Source organism: Coenobita brevimanus, chromosome 42 (genome assembly GCF_032717465.1).
Source record: "Coenobita brevimanus isolate Jiangsu-jjx chromosome 42, ASM3271746v2, whole genome shotgun sequence".
In the NCBI taxonomy this organism is placed as follows: domain Eukaryota; kingdom Metazoa; phylum Arthropoda; class Malacostraca; order Decapoda; family Coenobitidae; genus Coenobita; species Coenobita brevimanus.
The window spans coordinates 12220305-12243391 of record NC_136995.1 but is presented as its reverse complement, the minus strand read 5'-3'; the positions used below and the strand labels follow the sequence as shown (position 1 = coordinate 12243391).

The following is a 23087-nucleotide window of genomic DNA, read 5'->3' as shown; positions in this document are numbered from 1 at the left end:
TATATTGTAGCAGCACATCTGCACATGCCTCAGAAGCTGTGCATTACAGTTCCTGAAAGGCATCTGATCCAAAGGGCTGATGAGGAACACCACTTTCTGCCACTAGAAAACAGTTTGAGAAGGCAGCACATAAAGTGGAAAACACCCACGTTGAAAATTATTCATACGATTACTGAAACACCAGAAAATACTCTGTATATCACTCAAATGTGCATACTGCATAAAAATGCTATACAGTAGTATGTAACAATGAATACAATGGTACATCTTTGTTGCCCCAACAGGAGTGTAGTAAGAGCTCAGGGCTTGGCACATCAGTCCAGACATTTTAAGGCAAGAAGTAGTAGTCCTCAGCCTAAAATGGCACTATGAGAGAAATAAACCAAAATAAAACTGCAAGTTAACTCAGTCCTTGTACATATTTATATATATGTGTGTGTGAACGGGTCAATGTGTGCTTCAGGACCTGTCAAAATCAGCATTATATAAATCAAATTCTTATAAATCGGGGACCCCTGTGTACAGTATTATAAAAAAAAAAAAAAAAAAAAAAAAAAAAAAGACATTCCTGTAAATTTCCTTATGTTAACTCTAATGTGATATATTTACATGGCATTACTGATAACTGTTGGTTTATATTGTCCTAAAAAGGTTTATGAAGTACATTACCCTACAATATAACAGTAACAGCCAATCCCTTGAAGATGTGAGATGTTAATCCCATTAATCCAGGGACATACTTTCCTACCTTATATTTGCTACATAAAAAGGATTTTATTTAGTGCTGGAGAGACTCTTGAAACTAGAGAGGTTAGATACGTCCTTCTTCAACTCCTCCAATATGATATGTCTATCATAAGCTCATTAAAACACTGTACATGCAGCAAATACATACAGTGCACTCACAAACGTGAAAAACCAATTTCCCAAAACCTCTACTTTCCATAACGCTTTCCCTTGGAACAGGATGTGTTAGTACCACCAGTCTTCACACAATTAATGCATATTTTGAGGTAAAGTTTTTCGGGGGCACATATATGTACAGATACTAAATAATCAGTATAAGGAACTGCATGGTATTTACTCTTAATGATACTGGAGACTATTATCACGTGACTATCTCAGTAGTTATCATTATAATTCCACATACCAAAATTTTCCATTTTGCATAAAGCCTCTGAACCCAAACCTTTCATATTTAAGTCTGTACTGTACTACATAAATCACATCCTAGGAATGAAGGCTAGGTTACTGTGGTTCACAACATTTAAGGGTAGCAAACCGCCTGATAGCATTATACGTTGGAAAAAACGCTAGTTACCTCTACATTACCTTATAATGTAACATCTCTACAAAATAAGCTCAAGCTATGTAAGGCAACTCAAAGAGCAAGGATGAACTCATCAAACTGCATAATTGCTGAGTTCATCCTTGCTTTATCCCTTTCGTTTCAATATACAAACTTTACATTTTAACTCTGGTAATGTCTAGCCATTCTCTTCCACTCAGGAAAAGCCACTCTGGCAAAGAAATGCTCAAATGTTATTGATGATTTTTGCTAATAGTTTTCTTGAATTCAACCCTTCAATTGTGCTAATTCCCGTATTTTTTAAAATTTTCATTCAAATTAATGCCAGACAATTTCATTCATATCAGAGAAACCCAAAACTGTGAAAAGTTTAAGAGATGCATGATATACAGTGAATACTACAGACTTGTGAACCAAAGTGTCTATCCACACTCAAGTCCTATCCCTGTTTGGATGGAAGTCACAGCAAGGGTTTCACACCAAACAAAGATCCGTCGTCCTGTGTTAAGGTGGTAATTCGAAGCTTTGTAAGACTGAATGAGAGACAGTCTAGAAAAGTACCATATCACCACCAACAAGTAGGCATTATATGACTCCCTAGCTATGAATTCCATTAAGCTAGGGACAAGGGCTGAAGGTACCCAGAAACTACAGCTCTCAAATGCACAACTACTACTACTGATAACCAACAAATCTCACTGCAATATGAGGGAAGGCACTTTAAAGCACACTGGTCCTGGATGATTGTGATAGGAGATCCACAACCAACACAAACCCTAGAAGACAATCATAATCAACTGCATTGGTACAGAAAGCCCTCATTATATATATGGGAGGTGTTACATAATACTGTATCACTACTTTCTGTTACAAATGATGGGTAACTGATAAAGCAACTTTATACATAGCAATACAAAATCAATAGGAAAGATTGCTGTACAGTACTATGGACTTGATTACTAAACATAACACAAAGAAAAAGGCAACATATAATGAGGACTTTCTGTACTTACATTATGCTGATATTTGACGAGGATAAAAACATCAATCCTTTACATTTCATCAACAATATACAGTAGATTTTAAAATGAAATAGCAACCCTATGCCATTAACATAAACTTCCAATATGGAAGTGATATGCAGGGTTACCATAGTCAGGCATTATCTATTTACGTATTTACAGTGAAACACGTTCATCCCGAAAAGGGTGGCCATGAACAAACTGCCTCCATGTCACTGTCTTCTGCCATCAGGCACATCACCCTCCACACCACACCACTCTCATTTATATACCTCTCTACTCCATCTTTTCATCTCATCCTCAGTATTCTTCTTTGTTTCTGTCCCCCTACATCACCTGCATATACTGTCAGTTTCTCATTCTCCATCCTCTCCAAATGGCCAAACCATCTCCAAGTATTTTTAAACTTTCCAGCTCATCCACATCAACATCACAATGCTCCCTCTTTTCCTCATTTGTCTGTCTGTCTCTCTCTCGCCATGCAGCTCTACACACTCCTCTCAGGTAAATAATTTTCACACATTTGTATGTCATTCAGTAAGTTCAATGAAGACAAAAGACAGATGACTGAGAAAAGGTAAAGAGTGAGGCACAGTATTATGTATCAATATCACATACATGATGGTACAGAAAGAAGTCTGAGGCACAGTTTAAGACACTCACACAGTATATATATCACAAACAGGAGAGTCATCTAAATTTAATATATATATATATTTTTTCAAAATTCACCAGTTATAAATGCTCATGGAACAGTAGATATGCAGAACAACATTACTAGTTCATAATAAATACAAAGGGTAACAGCCAATTCAACATTACCCCAAGTGTATGTATATATATATATATATATATATATATATATATATATATATATAAGTATGTATAAGAAAGAAACCTAGGAGTTCACATCAAAACACTTGCTACACATAAAAGCAGCCAACAGTTAATTTCATTCTGTCTAAAAACAGTGTCAAAGCCTACTGAGATCTTGCAAAGTAAGCAATAATAATTAACCCCTTCAGTCTGATGATATATTTTTCCTTTTCTACTTCCTACCTTCAGACAATTTCACCCAATCTAGTGAGAGAAATCAGGCAGTGAAGGAGTTAAATGGGTACCGTTTGTAAACCCATCGCTACAAAGGGTTTCTTCAAAGTAACAAAATTGCTTCGGGGTGGAAAGAGCAAACTGTGAAAAGGCACCATTGTACTGAAGGGGTTAAGTGGGTTGGACTTTTGCTTCATGAATATCTGCCCTAGACTGCCAATGAAGTCCTGATTTAAACTGCATGGTACTGCATTTACATAAAGTGGTACAGAATGCCAAGCAAAGTGGTGCAGAAGCCCAAGGCTAAACTACCACAGTCTAGTATTAAAAAACAGCCATTTTCATACTACATCCTTCAGGAAATAACAGTCCAAGGCTAAAGTACGATAATCCAGATCACTGAAGGATGGGAGACCAACATACATCCCACAGTAGCATTTTGCAGGACTGAACATACCATAACATGTCTCAGAGCTCCTCAAATAAAGCCACAAATGTTTTCGGGGTGTTGGGAGTGAATGTGGCGGCGGAGTTCACAATATGAAATTGACTTACACCCTTGGTGGTATTTTACACAACATGTCTCACAGCTCCTCAAAGAAAGCCACACGTGTTTTGGTGGTGCCAGAGCGAGTGCGGCGGAGGGTGGAGTATTTGGTCTCCCCGGCACGCAGTTGTTCATGATACACTGCATCCAACACAGTCTCGTTCTCTTCAACCTTCAGTACCTGCAAGAAAGAAGAGTAAATTTCAACAAATCCTATTCTCTTCAAGCCTCAGCAACTGAAGCAGAAAGGAGTAAATCTTGACACTACAGTTCCAACTCTTATCATCATTATCTAAATCAGTTTTACATCTGTCTTCCATGTAGCATGGGTCAGAAAGGTTCACCAGCTAACACTACTTCATCTTGCTATGTTCTATGAGTTATGATTCTTTTGAATTCTTAGTCTGGTTGCTACTGTGAGAAAGCTTTGTTTCAGTCTGTTAGCTGTAGCAACTCTTTTAAGTTCCTTTGACTGACTCTTAATAAACTCTTCTGGCATCATCAGGAACACAATACTTAAGTAGTTCTCTTCATGAGAGAGTTATTGGTGACAGTAATAAACACCCAGGCTCCTCTGACTCTTCTCAGTCACGTATCATCATCTGACCTCAGCAGGCACTGTTGCTATCATGAGAAAGTTAGACTGCCAGCAAACACAGAACTGCTACATTTCACAATAACTGGCCATTCCCTTCAAATTCAGAGATGACAGTAACTACCCCAGGCTCATTTGAATGTGAACTTAATGGAATGCAGGCTGAAGCTGCCCTCCTGCAGTTCACCATCCTCCTTTCAGGGGAGAGAGAGGGAGACAAGGAACGTTTTATAGCTGCCAAGTTATACTGGTGCCACCACATGAGGGTGGCCACCTCCAGGCACATCTGGACATGAGCCTGGTGGACTGCAGGGTAAGGGCAACTTTGGCCTGCAGTCAACTTTCCTTCTCCTGGGGGACAGGGAAGGAGTTGACTCTTATCTCTATGATTTAAAGTGCTGCAGTTGACACTGCGGCTGTCTGGAACACTCCTGGCATTCCCCACACTCCTCTCTTCCCAGACTAAGCTGCTCTACTTCAGTGTCATTTCCTGAAATAATGTGACAAAGGCACTAACCTCTATCTCCGACTTAAGGTGCTGCAACTGACGCTGTAGGTGTCTGGAGCGCTCTAAATATTCGCCACGCTCCTTTTCTATCTCCAGACTCAGTTGCTCTACATCAGTGTCATTCAGCAGGTCTAAGGAGGTGAGGGCAGATGGGCGGGCGAAGCTGGTACTGAGGGCGTCAGTGCTGCCCCCTAGTGTTAGGTCCGGCAAGTCACCCGTTGATCCCATGGTAGTCCCATCTCCAACAACAAGACTGTCAGGGGAAACACACCATTATCAATGTTATCATCATCATCATCAGTCACTGTCATCACCTTCAACATCATCACATCATCATCATCAACCTTGTTCTTCTTCCAACTACAGAACACGACTGGAATGATTAAAGATTTGGAACAAGCAAGGATGGGTAGTAATCAGCAACAAGAACAAGAAAGCACAAAAGTAAAACTCACCCAAAACTTATTTCCCAACAGAGCTATCCACTGAGTGTCCAGTGAAATGACAAAAAATCATTAACTCACAATACTCATGAGGAACAAGCACATACTCTGTAAAGGGCAGGATGTGGCACGAGTGGCTGAACCAAAATAAGCACTGCAAGGCACATAACCTTCAATGATGTACACACTATGGCATTCATGACCTGTACAATGGGTTGTAACATCGCCTGTTATATTTACAGCACTCTATAATAACCCAAAGTCTGGTACAGAGCATAAGTGCTAAGTTACAATATTTAATTTGTGTGAATGTTGGGGATAAGGCTGTGTGGTAGACTGAAAATGACCTGAGACAAGGTCGTAGAGTGTGACCTCAGGGATAAGGGACTGAATAGGGAGGCTGACAGGGACTGGGCAGTGTGGAGAGCCACCATCAGGTGACCAAGGCCTGGCATGCAAGCATGCTGGAGCCTCTATAAACTAAACAAATGATACAAATGATCACAAGAATCAAGAGTGTGGGGGATCAGGTAACATGACGAACGTGGCATTAACTCTTTCTCCATTAGAATATCTTTACAATTTTTTCTTAACTATTCCAGAAGCCCTTTACAAGCTCAGGAGAGACTTTTACATCTGGAGGGGTTAGTAACAGCATTCAGTATCCCTATCACTACCATGGGACTCTCCTAAGCTAATTAAAATTATCTGCTAGTGGCTGGAATAAACAACAAAAAACCTCATTGCTGTGAAGTTGTTGTGACTTCAGGTTCATCTGGATGCAAACCTGGTGGACTGCAGGTTGAAACTGCCCTTTTCTTGCAGTCCACCATCCTTCTATGCAGGAAGAGGAAAAAAGCTGAGGGACATTTGAGTACCTGACACGCCACAGTATGAAGGTGTCCTCTCCAGCAGCAATGGAAAGGCTAACTCTGAGCCATGGCTATGCTGTGTCACCAATGTTTTGTATTTATAAAGATGCATATAAAAGAAACTTTTTTTCAGAAAGTAATTGCATGAGGGATGGAGCTAAGAATTTCACAGGCTTAAATTCCACAGGCATGAATTATATGTTGATGGATGGATGCCAAGTTTACTGGGAACTCTGTTGATGGCTACCTAACATTTGTGCCTCACTTTTCATCATCATCATCATCGTAATCATTACCATGGTCCCTATCTTCATCCAAGGATGGGGAAGGGAGGAACAAGAGTATAAGAAAAAACTTACCAGATGGAGAATCATTTATTGTTAGTCCAATTAAATGGATCACTCCCTCATTCACTTACCATTCAGTTCAAGCCCCTGGAATCCTGACTCTACCTCACAGGCATACCCATATACAGTAAACCCTCATTATACAATGCCTCATTGTACAATATTTCGCTTATACAATGTCAAAATTTTAGTACCCTATGCCCACTATACAATGGGAACGATTTGCAACAACGATGGATCATCCGCGGCTCAGTGAACAGCGAATGTGCAAATGCAACAAAAATGTCCTCACACTGTCGGCATTAGACCACACGCACTTGTCCACCGGTCCAGCCTCATTAGCTAGCCCTGCCCAGCCAGCTAGCCCAGTCTTATCGATTGGTTCAGCCCCATCAGCCAGCCCCACCCAGCCAGCTAGCCCAGTCTCATCTGCCAGTCCAGACTCATCAGCCAGCCCCGTGCAGCCAGCCAGACCTGCCCAGTCAGCCAGTTCTGCCAGTGATGAGTGAGGGCTGTGAGGCCCTAACTGTCCCTTAGCCTCGGAGGGGACATCAACAATCCTATTTACGTAAGTAATAGTAAGAACTACTGTATACTGTTATTTTCATGTTTTTCCCCTCTTTATTCATTATTAATGTGTTACTTTACATGTTTAAACATAAGGATATTTCATGTATGTGAGTGTTAAGGTGTGTGAATGTGCGAGTTTAGGCAGGTCTGGGAACGTATCCCCATTGACTACATTTTATAATAGGTTCACTATACAATGGATTGCTATACGATGGGGTTTTCAGGAACGGAACCTCATCGTACAATGAGGGTTTACTGTACATTCACATGCTTCACATTTCTAAATCATTCCCACGCAATTTATTAAGTGGGAAGTAGAGGCTGGATTATGATGGTGATGAAGATGATCATTATATATGGATATGGCTAAAAAAGAACTCAAAATAAACAGAGCATGTGCAAGGGTGAGAGCAAAAAAAAAGGAAGTTAGATGCTGAGATAAGCTTACCAGAAGCAGATTAACTGGAGTAAAGCTTAGTGATAATATATTCAGTCGTACGGCATATGAAGATGTTGGTAAGGAAAAGGAGAGCAAAAACTATCCAGGACGGTAGGTATGGTGATGATACACTGAGGTAGTATGGTCATTTGGCTGTAATGCACCCAATTTTCTAGTTAACCACCTTGATTCTGTGTGGTAATTATGTTTAGGATGATGACGATGACGCTAAACTGAGCAAAGGAGTTTGAACAATATTAAAGGGGGCATTAAAAAAAAAAAAAAAAAAAAAAAAAAGTGAATAATTTACAAGCTCGAGTAGGCAAAGAAGTGGATGAGAGAGAGAGAGAGAGAGAGAGAGAGACACACACACACACACAGTCACACACACTGATGGATACACATGGAAACATTGACAGATATGTAAGTACAGTATGAATGTTTTGTAGCAGGTGACTTGCACATGTCTGATATGTGCAGGAACCTCCCTGATACACATTTACGCTGTGTCTTACAGGTCCTGATGGGTTACTGATTCATAGGGCCAAGGAACACCACTTTCCATCACTGGAGGAGCGATCTGCCTCCACCCAATGCCCCATGTATGGGCATAAGTGTGGAGGCTTTTAGAGGATCGTAAGATGGGAAAAGTTATGGAAATTTTGATGTAGTGGCTGCGTTTATGAGTGAATGGGTCTGTAAATGTCACTGAGGAGACCATGAGAGAGTGAAAACATGTGATACCAATGAAGGTTCATATTACAGGATAATATTTACCAATGAAGGTTCATATTACAGGATAATATTGAGTTCACTCCCCCGTGAGACAGTATGAATGTCATATGGACTGGTGGACACACGCTACTAAACTACCTAGTGGAACCCTCAACAGACAGATGAGCTGTTGTTGTTGCTTCCAGTCTGTCTGGCCAAGCAGACCTGTCAACCACTGGTACAGTATAATAAATACATCATGCAGGGATTAGGCAACCTATTGTGCTACACAGCACCTCAACAGGGTAGGACCAGGGTCCTTCCCATGGTAAGGTGTAGGAAAATACAAGGAGGTTTGCCTTCTGGCTAGATGCTGCAGTTGCTCCACCCAGGGTGCAAACTGCACAGTGCCACTACATGTAGGTTCCTTGTTGCTGCCAGACAAATGAAAAAATAGATGATGTAACACCAAATACAAATGAGAAGGATTCAGAGACAAGAGACGGAGAGATGAAGTGAGACATAAATCCTGGTAGATAAAGTTAGAGAGAAATACAAAAAAGCTGTCTGATGGACTGATAAAGAGCAACACTGCAGGTTCAATACAGACAAGCATTTAAAACATCACAAGTTCATTCATGTGGCAAGCATATTAGAGCAGTCAAAACAAAAAGCAAACAGAAATAGATGTAATTATATTCTTACTAGGCTGATGGAGAATATGGAGAACTTGAGAAACTGAAACAAAACAGCAAAGGAAACTTATTATCATTTGGAGCTTCTCACAACTCCAACATGAATTACTGGTTATTTATAACAGTCTTAGTCCAAATACTGTACTTTCTTAAACCCCTGACTACAATGACAACTTCCCTATTTATTCTTGCTATTTCCGGCCAGGATTCCAAGAGCTTGAAAGGCATGTGGATGAAGTGTGGCCTATTTATTTTGGCAATTTTTAATGGTTCTTCCTCTTTATTTATTTATTTTTTTCTATTATTATTTTTTTTTTAAGATCCAATCTCACCCAATCCTTGGGTGGGCAAAGAGGTCAGGATGATGATGATGATGAACACTGATACCTCCAGACAATGTTATTTACATGAACTGACTTTCTGAATTGGAAAGTTTAAATATCATATAAACTTCATTAACTCCTGACAGAAGCAGGCTCCCCAAAGTGAATTAAATAATCTCCAGGCTGTATTATAAAAAAAAAAAAAATAATAAAAAAACTCTAATCCCACACTCCAAGCAAAACTTTTAATTGTAGGTGGCTTACTCTCTGACAGAAAACTGCTACCTCTCCCTATTGAATGCTGAGCTGTTAAAGGAAGTGGCGAGTAAAATATGTTGCTGGCCATACAGAAATAATATGGAAATGAAATACGGATGTGGTATTCTCTTATTCTACTATTAAACAAGAGGTAATAAAGTATAAGGGGATGCAAAACTCCATAAGGTACAAGCAAACTGACTAAAGCCACACGATTGTTCATCCTTAGGCACAAAACTTAGCTACATGTACAAAGAGAGTCCAAGTCAAGACATCTGCTACTTTTGGTACTCTGAAAACTGAGGAAATATTATAAAATACCAACACAGCTTCCACCAAACATGCGTGGGCTATCTCACACATCTCCAATACAGTATTTTTCCAATCTGATGACATGCTGAGCAGTGCCAGCTGCCAAAAGTCCTAAAACTACTGGATGTGTGTACGAGTATTCCCTCCAGGATGGGCGAGGGGGTTGTCATTTGTTATCTTCCACTATGTATGAAACTGGATAAAACGGCCTGGACGTGGCCAGTAAAAAAGGAAAGTAAAATAAAAATAAATAAACAAAAATTATAGTACAAAAGGGGTTATGATTACAATAGGTTCTTCCGTCAACAAAGAGAAGTCAAGCAAAACCAACTAGGCTCATTTGGGGAAGGTGGTGGCTAAGTAATCAGAGAAATGATCCACTGTTTGAAAAGTAGAAAAGTAAGGAGTTTAACCCCAGACTGTGGTGCAAACAATATGATTATCTGGGGGTAGGGGTAGGAGGGGGTGGAAAGGTGCTGCCATGGGAGGGTGTGGTGTGATGGTGAAACTGAGAGTAGAAGAGTGTTAAAAAGAATGAAGGAAACAGAGGAAGTGTTGGGCCTTTGGGAATGGACTATATATATATATATATATAAAATGAAAAGGATAATAACTCTACCTGTGTGAGAGTGTTGCAGTGGGGAGGTGTGGTGTGGAGGTGGCATTGAGGAGGGAGGTGGAGAGCAGTGGAGTGTTGAGGAGAGTGGAAGACGATGCAGAAGAGGAGTGGTTGAAACTATGGATGAAGGAACCCAGCTTTTCCTTGGCCTGCTTCTCAGCGATCCGCGCCCGGATCAGCTCCTGTTGCAGCCGGTCTGCCTCTGTGGCTCTACGCTCACCCTCCTCTACTAGAGTTGATACCAGCAGCTCTGCATCTCTGACCTAAGAAATCAGTCACTTGAAAATCAACATCAGACAGAATTTGGATACATAAACGAAACTGCACAGAAGGTAGGAGACAGCAAAACAGTCATTTGAAATCAGCATTATACTGCATAAGGATAAAATAATATACTGTATATATATATATATATATATATATATATACCTGTATATGGAGCCTCTGTGGTACAGTGGTAGAGTGTGCGTTTCGTACACAGGCGGGCCAGGGTTCACACCCTACCAGGGTAATAAACTTTGGGAGTGTTCACCCAGCCACATACTGCACTGGCGGACACAAGGGGTGCTATGGTTGAACCAGTATCGCTTTCTGTAAAGTATGCTTGTACCCAGTCGGCTTGCGCGGGCCGATTACACTTGGTTCACAGACTACACACACATCCAAAGCCACTCCAACACTACAATTACAACTACAAGCACTTCTCACCTTACATACAGTCTCTACCAGACAGCCTAAGCCACTTGGTAGAGATACATTGGCTGTATCGTCCCGACTTCGGTCGGGATTGGCCAGTCCTGCAGCGGATACTCAATTGGCTGATGATGATGATATATAAATATTTTATATATATATATATATATAAATATTTTATATATATATATATATATAAATATTTTATATATATATATATATATATATATATATATAAAACACACTTCAGAATCCAATGTATTAACATTCTTGAGCCAATAAAATCTGAGTGATCATACTGGGAGCAAAATGTGCCCATCTTCCAACCTTACAGCTATAGCAATATTCTTAAAAATTATATATGAAGAGGAGCACATGACAAAGGTTTACCACCCTGTTTCAGCCTGACAGTCTTTAGCCTGGCTCAGTCTGGTAGGTAATTGATGTGCACTGATAAAGAGGAAAAAAAAGATATTACCCCTCTGAGGTGAGTCAGGATTCTGAGGCTTGCATGGTGAACCAATACATGTGTGGCTCACATTTTTAGGCATATTGCTCATTAGATCTCCCTGAACTATGTTTTCTCCTTCCTTGCATGATCAAGGATCTGGCACCCCTTTTTAATGTGACAGCGTCCAGACTGACTCTATCGGATATGCTTATGTGAAGCTACAGTACGTGGTGAATATTTTTGGTGTATCGGATACAGCCATGATTCCAGGGGCTTGGATGGTGAGCAAAAAGAAGTGTGGCCCACTAGACTGGGCAAATTTGGGCTGTCTGGACAGTGCTATTCCTCACCCTGCCCTAAGGTGGGAAAGGTCTGGATGATGATGATAATGTCACTGTGTGAAAACTAGTCTCTCCAGCACCAAAAATGGTGTAACTGTGTTTGTTGTTGAGTTACCCAGGTCTGTCAAGTCAAGCAGACCCATCAACTGCAGGCATGCAACTGCCCCTGCAAGGTCATCTTACGCAACGAACCAATGTTCCCCAGCGGTAGACAAAGCCGTGCCACAGCAAGGCGCAGGGAAGAGTGTAGGGGTTTTGTTCCTGGAGGGAAGCTGCATTTGCATCTCTCAACTCAGTTAACAGGGGCACCATAGCAGGCTCCACATCACCCCCATGATTTGGTTAAATGGTTACTATGCAGCATTGTTGAAAGAGTTTAATCAGACTTAGCTGAGCCAGCTTACCTTCTGTTCCAATAATATCTTTTCCTCCTGAGTCTTGACTGAGATCAAGTGGGCCCGTTGCCGTTCCTGTTCTGCCTCTGAAGCCTTCTGTGTTAGGAGCATTGACTCTTCCTCAGCGATACGAGACTTCTCAACCAACAACTCCGCAGTTTCTTCAGATCTGGTGCCGGAATGCAATGTTTTATTAACACACACACACACACACATATACACGGTAAATATATTTTTATGTGAAGAAGAAGGAAGCAAAGGCCTTGTACCTTAAAGCATCAAAGGTGGATGGGGGAATATCCATACTGATAAAAAAAACAATTTGTTATATGCATGCTTTCACTATACAGGCAGTCCTCATTGTTAGGGATGTGTTACAAACCATCACAACTTTTTTCACTGAACTGATACTATAAACTGGGCAAAACTAGCTAATGAGAAAAAGAAAAGCAAGGTCAAAGGATCTAATCTACCCCATGGGCTCTGGTTAGTTAGTCTGAATGTGAAAAGTGTGAGAGATGATGATGATGATACAGTGATGGCTCAGACAAGTAGGACAGAGGGGGGGAGGATGTAATCTGTATACAGTAAATGTGCTGAGAAGCTTAGGTAGGATGATTATACAGCAGTTCTTTCACCTTAACTTGGTTCAGATTTTCATCCTTTTTGCAGCTTATTTCATGTAGCTGTATGGCAGAGAAAGACAATGTTATGGTTCTATATTCTTTGCACACCACTTCGTACTGATCAGTATCATATTCTAATGTTATGTTGCTTACAGCTCAGCAATCATATTGGTCAAGTTGGAATAAAAAGACTATAACGGTAAGAATGACAGATACATGCTTTATTGGAAAGAGAGGAATGATGGTGAACAAGGCTGACACATCCAAGCAGATACAATAACTTTTCAGAACAGAATGAAATCAAACACGCATCCTAACCTGCGCAATGCATCATTGGCTGCCCTCATCTCCTCCTGGTACTGTAACAGCCTCTGCTCCAGCTCTGCCTTCTGTCTCTCCACTTCCTCACGCAGCTGTTTTTCTCGTGCTAGTTTGTCCTTCTCAATCTATGCCATAAACAAGGTGATGTACATAGGTTAAATATGCATTTACATCATCAGTCATTATCGCCCTATCTTTTCTGTAGAGTATGTCTAGTCTTCCTCATATATGGTGAAACCTAGTTGTGAATCTGGTTTCAAGAAAACTGTCGTCAACAGACTATCAAATAACATTTTAGCCTAATTCTAGTCCCCACTGACTCTGTACTCAAAAGAGTTCTGATTATTAAAAAAAAAAAAAAAAAAAAAAAAAAGGGGGGGGGGGGCATCACCACCATTATCATCACCTTGCAAATCTCTATATACATCTAGGGATGGGGTGGGAAAAAAAACAAAAAAAACACCCAATTAAATGGACCATACTCTTATTTATCCATCATTCAAGCCCACAGCTTCCTGACTCAACCCCACATGCATACACATCCACAGAGGATTATATAAAAAAAAAAAATTACAACAAACATCAATGTAATACAGTATAAACAAAAATTTGTGGAGTACTGCTCAATATGTGAATCACTGCAGTAAGGCAAATGGTGGGGAGCACATACCATCCATCCATCCCTCATCTGATCCTACGTTGCCCAATGAGGAGCGTAGGAGCCTGGACTAGGCAAGTTGGTGCTGACATTTAAGATGACAGTGACGCACATACTATCTTACAAATAAAAGGTGTGTGTGTGTGTGTGTGTGTACACACGTGTTTGGAAGCATAAACGCACCTGCCGACGCAGTTTTTCCTCCCTTGCTGCTGCCTTCATCTGCTGAACCTCGATTGTATCTGGTTTTCTCCTCCGCTTAAACAGGTCATGGTTGCCAATGCTCAGGTCCAGGATTAGTTTATTCATACGACTGTTTTTCGAGAAGAAGACAAAGTTTGGAGCTGTCTTGTCTGTGGGTCTGATGGTAAACTTTTTGTCATCCACACTTATGTTTCGGATCTCTGACCAGGGGAAGCTGATTTTTGGTTCCAGTTTGTTTTCACTCTCATATACATTCAGGCCCAGAGCTGTCACACCTGGGGAGAGGAATCATAATAATCATCATCATCATCACCATCAGGTCAAGGTGATGATACAACAATAACGATGATGATTAAGATCCAGGAACATCATCATCATCATTATCACCACCATCATTATAAACTAACCTCTCACTTTATTAATGAGCTGAGTAGGATTCTAATCCATTACTGTAATTACGTTATCACATTTTCCCTCTTGGTGCTGTGACTCTAGGCTCATCTGGTGGACTGCAGATCAAATCTGTCCTCTGCAATCCATCCTCCTCCTTTTGGCGCATACCCGGCAGGCTGAGGAACATTTGTATAATCGACTAATTCAGGTGTCCAGTTATGTTGGTGCCTCTGCATGAAAGTGTCTCTTTTCAACCCCATCCTATTTCTATTATCAACTAATAAATGGGGTGACAGGATCCACAAATAAGAAAAGAAAACATAAAATTAGACATAACAGACAACAAAAAAGGGAAAAACACTACAACAACAGACACCATCAGCAGTGTCCCATGAACTGTCATCATCAATACAGTACCTCCTTTTTCCACCTAAGGATGGGGTCACATTGGGTCTAGAAAGCAAGGAAAAGCACAACTGAGGGAAAGTTTATCAATAACATGCCTAGTGTGATGAGCCATTAAATCCATGAACTCATCATTCAAGCCTTAAAAATTCTTGGCTTCATCCTATAACCAACAGCAATCACATAAAATTATATTAGTAAAAATAATGACATTATAAATTAATCTAGTCCTGTTATCCTTTGCAAGTTGCAGGGCCCTTCACAGCTCTATATAATTAAGGGCAGATTACTAGCCAGTGCCCCTGGTAGCATACCATTACGATGAAATTTAGTCCCATCCTGGAGTCAAACCAATGCAAACAGACCATCACTCAAACTACAGCTGGTATACTTTCACATGATGGGAAACCACTACCTTTCCATATTGAAAATCAAGTTCTTATAGGAGATCGGTAGTAAAGTATGACACTGGCTACTGAGAAATGGTATGGAAATGATGTATAGATGTGGTACTATCTTATTCTGCCATGAAATATATAGGTAACTGGCTAAAAGGGGACACAAGTGTCTGTCAGGTATGATCAAACTGAGTACAGTGCTTTAACAATGATCATCCAGGGTTATATAATATGTAACACTGAACACATGTGCCACTAAATCATCAACTTCTGGCTGAATTTAAGATTAAATAACTTTTACTCAACAATTTTCTAGAATATAATGGCCCCATTCAGAGTTGCAATTGCTAGGATCTAACTCCAGGATGTTTTGACTCAAGGTATTAGGGGGAGGGAGAAATAACTCTCAAGGTGTAATTTGAAAATTTAAATGAAGTTAACAGCTTTAAACATCAGGAAATGAGTAGGCTACCTTTACCTTACCACTCATATAATCATCATACGAACCCCCCTTTCCACTCACAATATTGTCATCCTGTCCATACTTTGTACCAATAATGATGCCATCATCATCACCATCTTAAGGATAATTCCCCCATATACTGTACTATCATTTACATTCTATCTCTCCTTCCCACTCATAACATTAGCATCATCATTCTAACCCCAATTTCCACTACAGCAATAACAAAACCATCACTAACATTCTCAGTCTTATCATCCTAGCCCTAATTCCTCCTAAAACCATCATCATCATTGTCATCATAACTATGCCTCCCACTAGCAATCTAGATGTGGTGCTTGATGCCTCTTACCATAGGGCCACCAGTGAAGAAGAGAAACAGGACAGGGAATTTACAACATATATAAAATTCAGTGCCTCACCTAACCACAGCTCAGTCTGCTTCTTGTTGGTAATGTTGAAGTAGTTGACGCCATACATGCCAAGGTCCTGAGCGATCTTGAGGTACTCCATCTGTGCCTCATCCCGGGTCATGCCCTGGTGATCTGCATACCAGATCCGAATGCGTTCCTCCCACATCTCTGCAGTCATCTGGTACTGGCTGGCAGGCACAGGAGTAGAGGGGAAAGAACAGATTTACAATGGAAATGAAAGCAAATGTGTGAATTTATATGTGGAAAAGGAAGGGAATGAATAGACCTATTTAAACATAAAGAATGGACTAACTTTCTGGAGAAGGGAATGCATGGAGACAAAGGATTTCGTATAAAAAAAAAGAAAAAAAAGGTAGTACAGTAATTACAAATACTGCCTGTATATGAGCAAAAGCCTTTCCTTGTAGCATACATTTTTTTTTTTTTTTAATGCAAGAAAGAAGGAACCAAAGGCCAGGAGCCCACAAACCGTTCCTTCCAAGAAAAAATTGAAAACAATACAAAAGAGAGCCAAATTTGAGATCCGTTCATTTTGAGATGCCTGGACACGCTGCGTTTGAAAGACTGGAGATCATAGGAAGTAGGAAATACAGACAGAGGGAGACAGTTCCACAGCTGACCTGCTGCATAACTGAAGGACAGGGAGTAACAGTTAACTTCTGCATTTGAGAGCTGGACAGAAAAGGGACAAAAGTTTGTTGCTATACGCATTCCCACTTCACATTTGAGTATTTTCTCCTGTATGAGGTAGTTCTCTGATGCACACAAGATCATGACCTTGGGTGGGCCTTGGTCCTGTGTACTGATGGAGTGCTCTTGTCCCATGCCCACATACAATTTTTAGACACCTAGTGGTCTGGTTAATTAATTAAGGTGCTTGAACTGCTGTGGCAACTAAGGTTCTTTATCCAAGAGATGGATAGGGTTAGTGCTCACGTAATGCAACAGAGAGGTGAGCAACTGGCCACTCTCACTTTAAGTGTGAGGACTGAAGAGCTAAATCATCTAGTGTTCACCAGAATAATGCACTACAACGGGGTCTCGGATCTGGCGTTTTTTTATCTGGCGGTTTCGCATCTGACGACAGGTTAGAAACTTTCCCAAGCCCCGCATCTGGTGAGGTTGCCTTGCATCTGGAGGGCGCTCGTCAGGTGAAATTCCGTGCGCATCCAGCTCAGCACTTGGTGGCCATCTTGTGACGACACCATTGTATATGCCTCCACCGCACAGACCACAGCTACCACCTTCCCTGACTAGTTTTTGTGCCCATGTCTCATGTCTGGCAGTGTTCAGCCAGAACTTGTTACACTAGTGAGTGTGGTGTCTGACAGTGACGATGAGGCAGCAACCCAGGCTGCCACCCAGTATTTATTCATCAACCCATAACCCACACTTTGGGTCCAATAAAACATTTCTGAACTTGATATTGATGAGTTTTTATTTCCTTTACATATTTATATTGATGTTTAGTATAGTGTAGTTATGATTAACTTCCTTGGGATGAAAGTACAAAAATGTGTAGAACTGGGTAAATTTTGGGTGACAAAAAACTCCTGTTAATTTTTCCCCATTTAAAGTTTGACCCAGATCTGGTGGTTTCGCATCTGGCGTGATTTTCTTAGACTATATACTGTATTTGCCAGATGTGAGACTCCACTGTACATGCATGCATGGTAGCAGGAGTTAACTGAGTACAGAAGCCTATAGCAATGAATGGGATATACGATAGTGAATTCTGCCGAAAAACATAAATGAGAATGTAGGGAAGAGTAAAGTGATGGTCTTTGAGAGAGGTGAAGTTAGTGAATGTACAGCGAGGTTGGATGGTGAGGAATGGGAAAATGTGAGTACGTTTAAGTATTTGGGTAGTGTGATGAGTAAGGATGGAGGTTTGGAGGGTGAAGTGCTTGAAAGGGTACAGCAGGGAAGAAAGGTTGCTGGTTCCTTGAAAGCAGTGATAAGAAACAGGGAAGTGAGCATGGAAGTGAAAAAGTTACTACATGACAGTATTGTGATACCAACTCTAACGTACGGAAGTGAGGCTTGGACATTGTTGGAAGGACACAAGTCAAGAGTGAGAGCAATGGAAATGAGTTATTTAAGAGATGCCTGTGGAGTCACGTGGAGAGACAGGCTGACGAATGAGGATATAAAGGAGCGTTGTGGTGTGGATGTGGATGTGATAGGAAGCGTTATGAGGAACACACTGAGGTGGTTTGGCCATGTGGAGAGGATGGAGGGTGAAAGACTGACGAAGAGAGTGTATGTGAGTGAGGTGGAGGGGGGAAGAGGGAGGGGGAGGCCGAGGATGAGATGGAGGGATGGGGTGGAGAGGTACATGAGAGAGGGGGGTGTGAGTTGGGAGCAGGGCAGTGAAATGGCGGGGGACAGGGCGACTTGGAGGCGATTTGTTTGTGGCCACCCCAAACGGGATTGAGGCGTCTGGCAAGAGATAGATAGATAGAACAACAGCACTGAGATATCAATGGACGATTGCTGTACATGACTACCCTCATCCTAATCCAATTTCCTACCAATGCAAAGGATCAGGTGTCAATCAAATCATGTGGGAATAGCAGCAGGAAAAAAAAAAAGCATCACTATCTATATTGTCAGATGCCTTAATCCCTTATATGGGGTGGCCACAAACAAATCGCCTCCACGTCACCCTGTCCCCCGCCATTTCACTGCCCTGCTCTCAATTCACACACCCCTCTCTCATATACCTCTCCACCCCATCCCTCCATCTCATCCTCGGCCTTCCCCTCCCTCTCTCCCCCTCCACCTCACTCACATACACTCTCCTCATCACTTTCCCACTCTCCATCCTCTTCACATGGCCAAACCACCTCATTGTGTTTCTCCTAACGCTCCCTATCACGTCCACATCCACACCACAATGCTCCTTCACATCCTCATTTCTCAGTCTGTCTCTCCATGTGACTCCACAGGCTCCTCTCAAATAACTCATTCCCACTGCTCTCACTTTTGACTTGTGTCCCTCCAACAACGTCCAAGCTTCACTTCCATGTGTTAGAGTTGGTATCACAATACTGTCATGTAATAACTTTTTCACTTCCATACTCACTTCCTTGTTTCTTATCACTGCCTTAAAGGAACCAGCAACCTTTCTTCCTTGTTGTACCCTTTCAAGCACTTCACCCTCCAAACTTCCATCCTTACTCATCACACTACCCAAGTACTGTACTGTACTTTAATGCACTCACATTCTCCATTTCCTCATCATACAACCTCACCGTACATTCACTGACTTCACCTCTCTCAAAGATCATAACTTTACTCTTCCCTACATTCACAATTTAAAATTAACCCTTTCAGCCTGAGGATGTCATTTTTATTTTCTTCTTGATGCTACCAGATAATTTTATATAATTTAAGAGAGTCCAGTGGTAGTGAAGGAAATAATAAAGCTTGTATCTAACCTCTACAGTTCCAAAAAATCTATCCAAACCTAAATAAAATTGCAATAAGAAATAAAGACTACACCCTGTGGCTGAAGGAGTAAAACTACAAGGGTGCACAATGCATTTGAACTTGGGACAGCATCAGTGTGATGTAAAGGTCTAGCTAAACTTTCTGACACTCACGGATTACAGTTACTTGGCTATTTTGTTCAATATCTGGTACCCCCATTTATTCATTCATGTTACTACCAACAATAAATATGTAAATATGTCATGGTTCTCAGGTGTAGCAATTGCTACACCTCAGATGGGATGCCTGAACATATTTACAATGAATTCCTTATCATAACTAAGACTTAATTTTGATCAAGAACTACAGATATAGGATATTGTGCAGTCTCCTTTCCTTGTCCTTCCTGCTAAAGAAATATATAAGCTATGAAAATTTTCCTCTCATAACAAATATCTGATTGGGTATGGGGAACACTGACTTTGGAAGACTTTGTTCTCTTCTTTCCTTGTCCTTCATGGGAAAAGGCACTGATACCAAGTGTGTCTGAGAGTCTTGCTCCCCACCCCCCTCCCAACTACAAACTGTCGCTGCCCCAGGTTCAAATGTGGTGCATCATAAACTACATCCCCAGGAAGCATACCTGATGACCCGTTGAGGCAGTAGCTCCTCCATGGACAGCGCACCGGTCTGGTAAGAGGCAGGATCATAGTCTCCAAACTTTGCCTGAACTGCATATGACGCCAGCAGTACTGACATCTCCGGTGGGCAGTAGATATCCATGTTCAGGATAGACTGCTTCACCTGCATGGCAATTAACCAATCAAAAGTACTTCATGTTGACTTGTAACCTTTATATACCTGATTACTGTAGTAATATTTCCTTTAGACATTCAGGGATGCTTGTACTGAATGCAGGCTAGGGGTATCTTACTCAAGGATTGTGTGATGTTATAAGTAAGGCAGTTTTTATGCCATGTTGCTGGGTCTTGGGGAGGAACAGTTGTCTGCTTGAACGAAAATCAGATAATTAAACTGTTCCACACCCAAGCCTGAGACTGGATTCACTTCTTTTCAGTGTAAAATATACATCTATCTATCTATCTATAGCCCGACGCCCTAATCCCGCAAAGGGTGGCCGCAGACAAAACACCTCCAAGTCACTCTGTCACCCACCATTTGACTCCCCTCCCTCCAACTCACCCCCCCCTCCCTCATATACATCAAACTTCAAAATCAGTCAGTAAATAGTGTAAAGTTTACAAGAAAATGAGATGCTAATGTACATAAGGGGTTAAACACTGACTGCATACAGGAAGGCATTAGCTACCTTAGTACAGCATCATCACCATCATCATCATCACCCACCTGGAGGAAGAAGAGGTGCTGTGTGACTTCCTGCACCAGTTCCTCACTCACGTCCTCAGGATAAAACTTGGCCAGGAAGACAAAGGGCACTGGCGACCTTTTTGGCACATCTTGCTCCTGAACCTGAGGCAAGAATAAACATGATAATACTGGCACGACTCACTTAAAGTCTACAATCTGTGCTAGCAAATTAATAATTAACATGTAAAAACTTTAAGGCTCATATCCTTGTCAGCTTAAGAGGCTTTCTGGCACGATTTCACTGTGATTATATCTTGAATATTGCATCTCAGTATTCTCTTTCATGATATTTACATCCTTTTAATACTGATAGACTGCATAAATAAAATACTGCATGTCAACAAATGGGCTGGTGGAGGGTTAGTGCCCCTCTCTGTAAAACAAATAACTCAAAGTCAAATGGCCATCCCTTATGGGATTATGGCATCTGGCAATAGATAGATAGATAAAAGAATGTTAAAGGTTCACATACAGAAAAGCAGTGGTTAGGAGGGTGCCTGAGAGCCTGCTAAATTGACAAGAATATAGGTTTAAGTGAGGCATATTTTTGTCTCATGAATGATGGGTTTATGGCGCAAAAAACACCAATTTCTGACTTGAAAGACATTTTATAATGAATCGTGACTATAAGTGAATAATAATGATCATTATACCAGCAGCTTAATAAATGAAGCAAGTTTACTTTAGGACTAACTGTACATTGAGAGGCTAAATAAACCTTTCTCAATGGTGCTGGAGGGGAACATCCTCACTTGGCAACAGTGATATAGTCTAATGGTTCCACTGTTATACAATTGTCTCTCAACTCTATTCCTATCCCTTGAAAGGAAGATAGCAGGCTGCAGGAGAAGGGTAACTTCAGCACATGGCCAGAAAAACAACAGTGATCCCCCTTTAATACGAGGTCTCTTTCAAGATGACCATAATTTTCTGGCTGCAGCAGGGATAAAAACCAAGAGATACCATTGTACTGAATGGGTTAAGGAAGGCTGTTTCTAAATCCTTTAAAACAAGATGTCTCCCATATGGCAATTACAGTATACAGTTCTTATATTGACAGCAGGGACAAAAGACAAATTTATCCTGGGGGGGTTAAGCTTCTGATAACTCACACCTCATTACCTACAGTCAGTTACTTGGAAAACTAAGAAGCATTATTTTAGCTACTTGAACATCTCTAACATAAACTGGAGCACGGAATATTTCTTTTACTACCATACTTTAACATAAACACAATTTGACATTTTATACATATCTGAGTACAGAACTTTTCTTCTAATACAGTATTGTGATAGCTAACTCTAACTTTCTCAGTCTGATGATTATTCAGTACTGTACTTCCAGACAAATTCATTCAGTTTGAGACAGCACCCCTGTAATGAATGAGATAACAGAGGCTATACCTAACTTTTCAAATTAAAAAAGTTTCTCTTATGGACAAGAAGCGGTGCACTCAATGTGATACGCTCCTCATGGGGCAACAAAGGATTGGATGATGGATTCCCTTATGGCTAACCTGAACAAAATGATCCTTAAATAGTAAGAACAAAGTGGAATAGTATCAGTAGGGTGTATCTTCAGAAATAGGTTAAACAATGTTCATGACTTATTTTTTAAATCATAAACATCTATACCTTTTTATCCATCTTAAGCCAGGCAAAGTTGCCCTTAGAGTCCTCATACTGGAGTCCGAAGTACCAAGTTTCCCTGAGTCCAATAGTACGTGCAACCAACTCAAAGAGGTCTCGACCGGTGGCGCGCCATGGCAGGTTAAATTCTAGCTCTGCATCTAGTGTTACAATCTTGACTGGGAAGGACTTGGCACTCTTGCTGCGGAATAGCTTTCTTAGTGGCATGG

General features: G+C 40.9%; 1 protein-coding gene across 1 annotated transcript; it reads right to left on the bottom strand.

Annotated features, from left to right (window-relative positions):
* Positions 1–3965: 3965 nt before the first annotated feature.
* On the bottom strand, positions 3966–23085 carry Mer (ezrin/radixin/moesin family protein merlin). Its single transcript, XM_080270678.1, has 10 exons — positions 22864–23085; positions 21209–21331; positions 20484–20644; positions 16394–16572; positions 14292–14587; positions 13448–13575; positions 12513–12672; positions 10624–10886; positions 5041–5284; positions 3966–4109 (listed from the first exon to the last, which is right to left on the bottom strand). The coding sequence occupies exons 1-10, from the start codon at positions 23083–23085 to the stop codon at positions 3966–3968; spliced, it is 1920 nt and encodes a 639-aa protein (XP_080126804.1).
* Between the last annotated feature and the right edge of the window lie 2 nt (positions 23086–23087).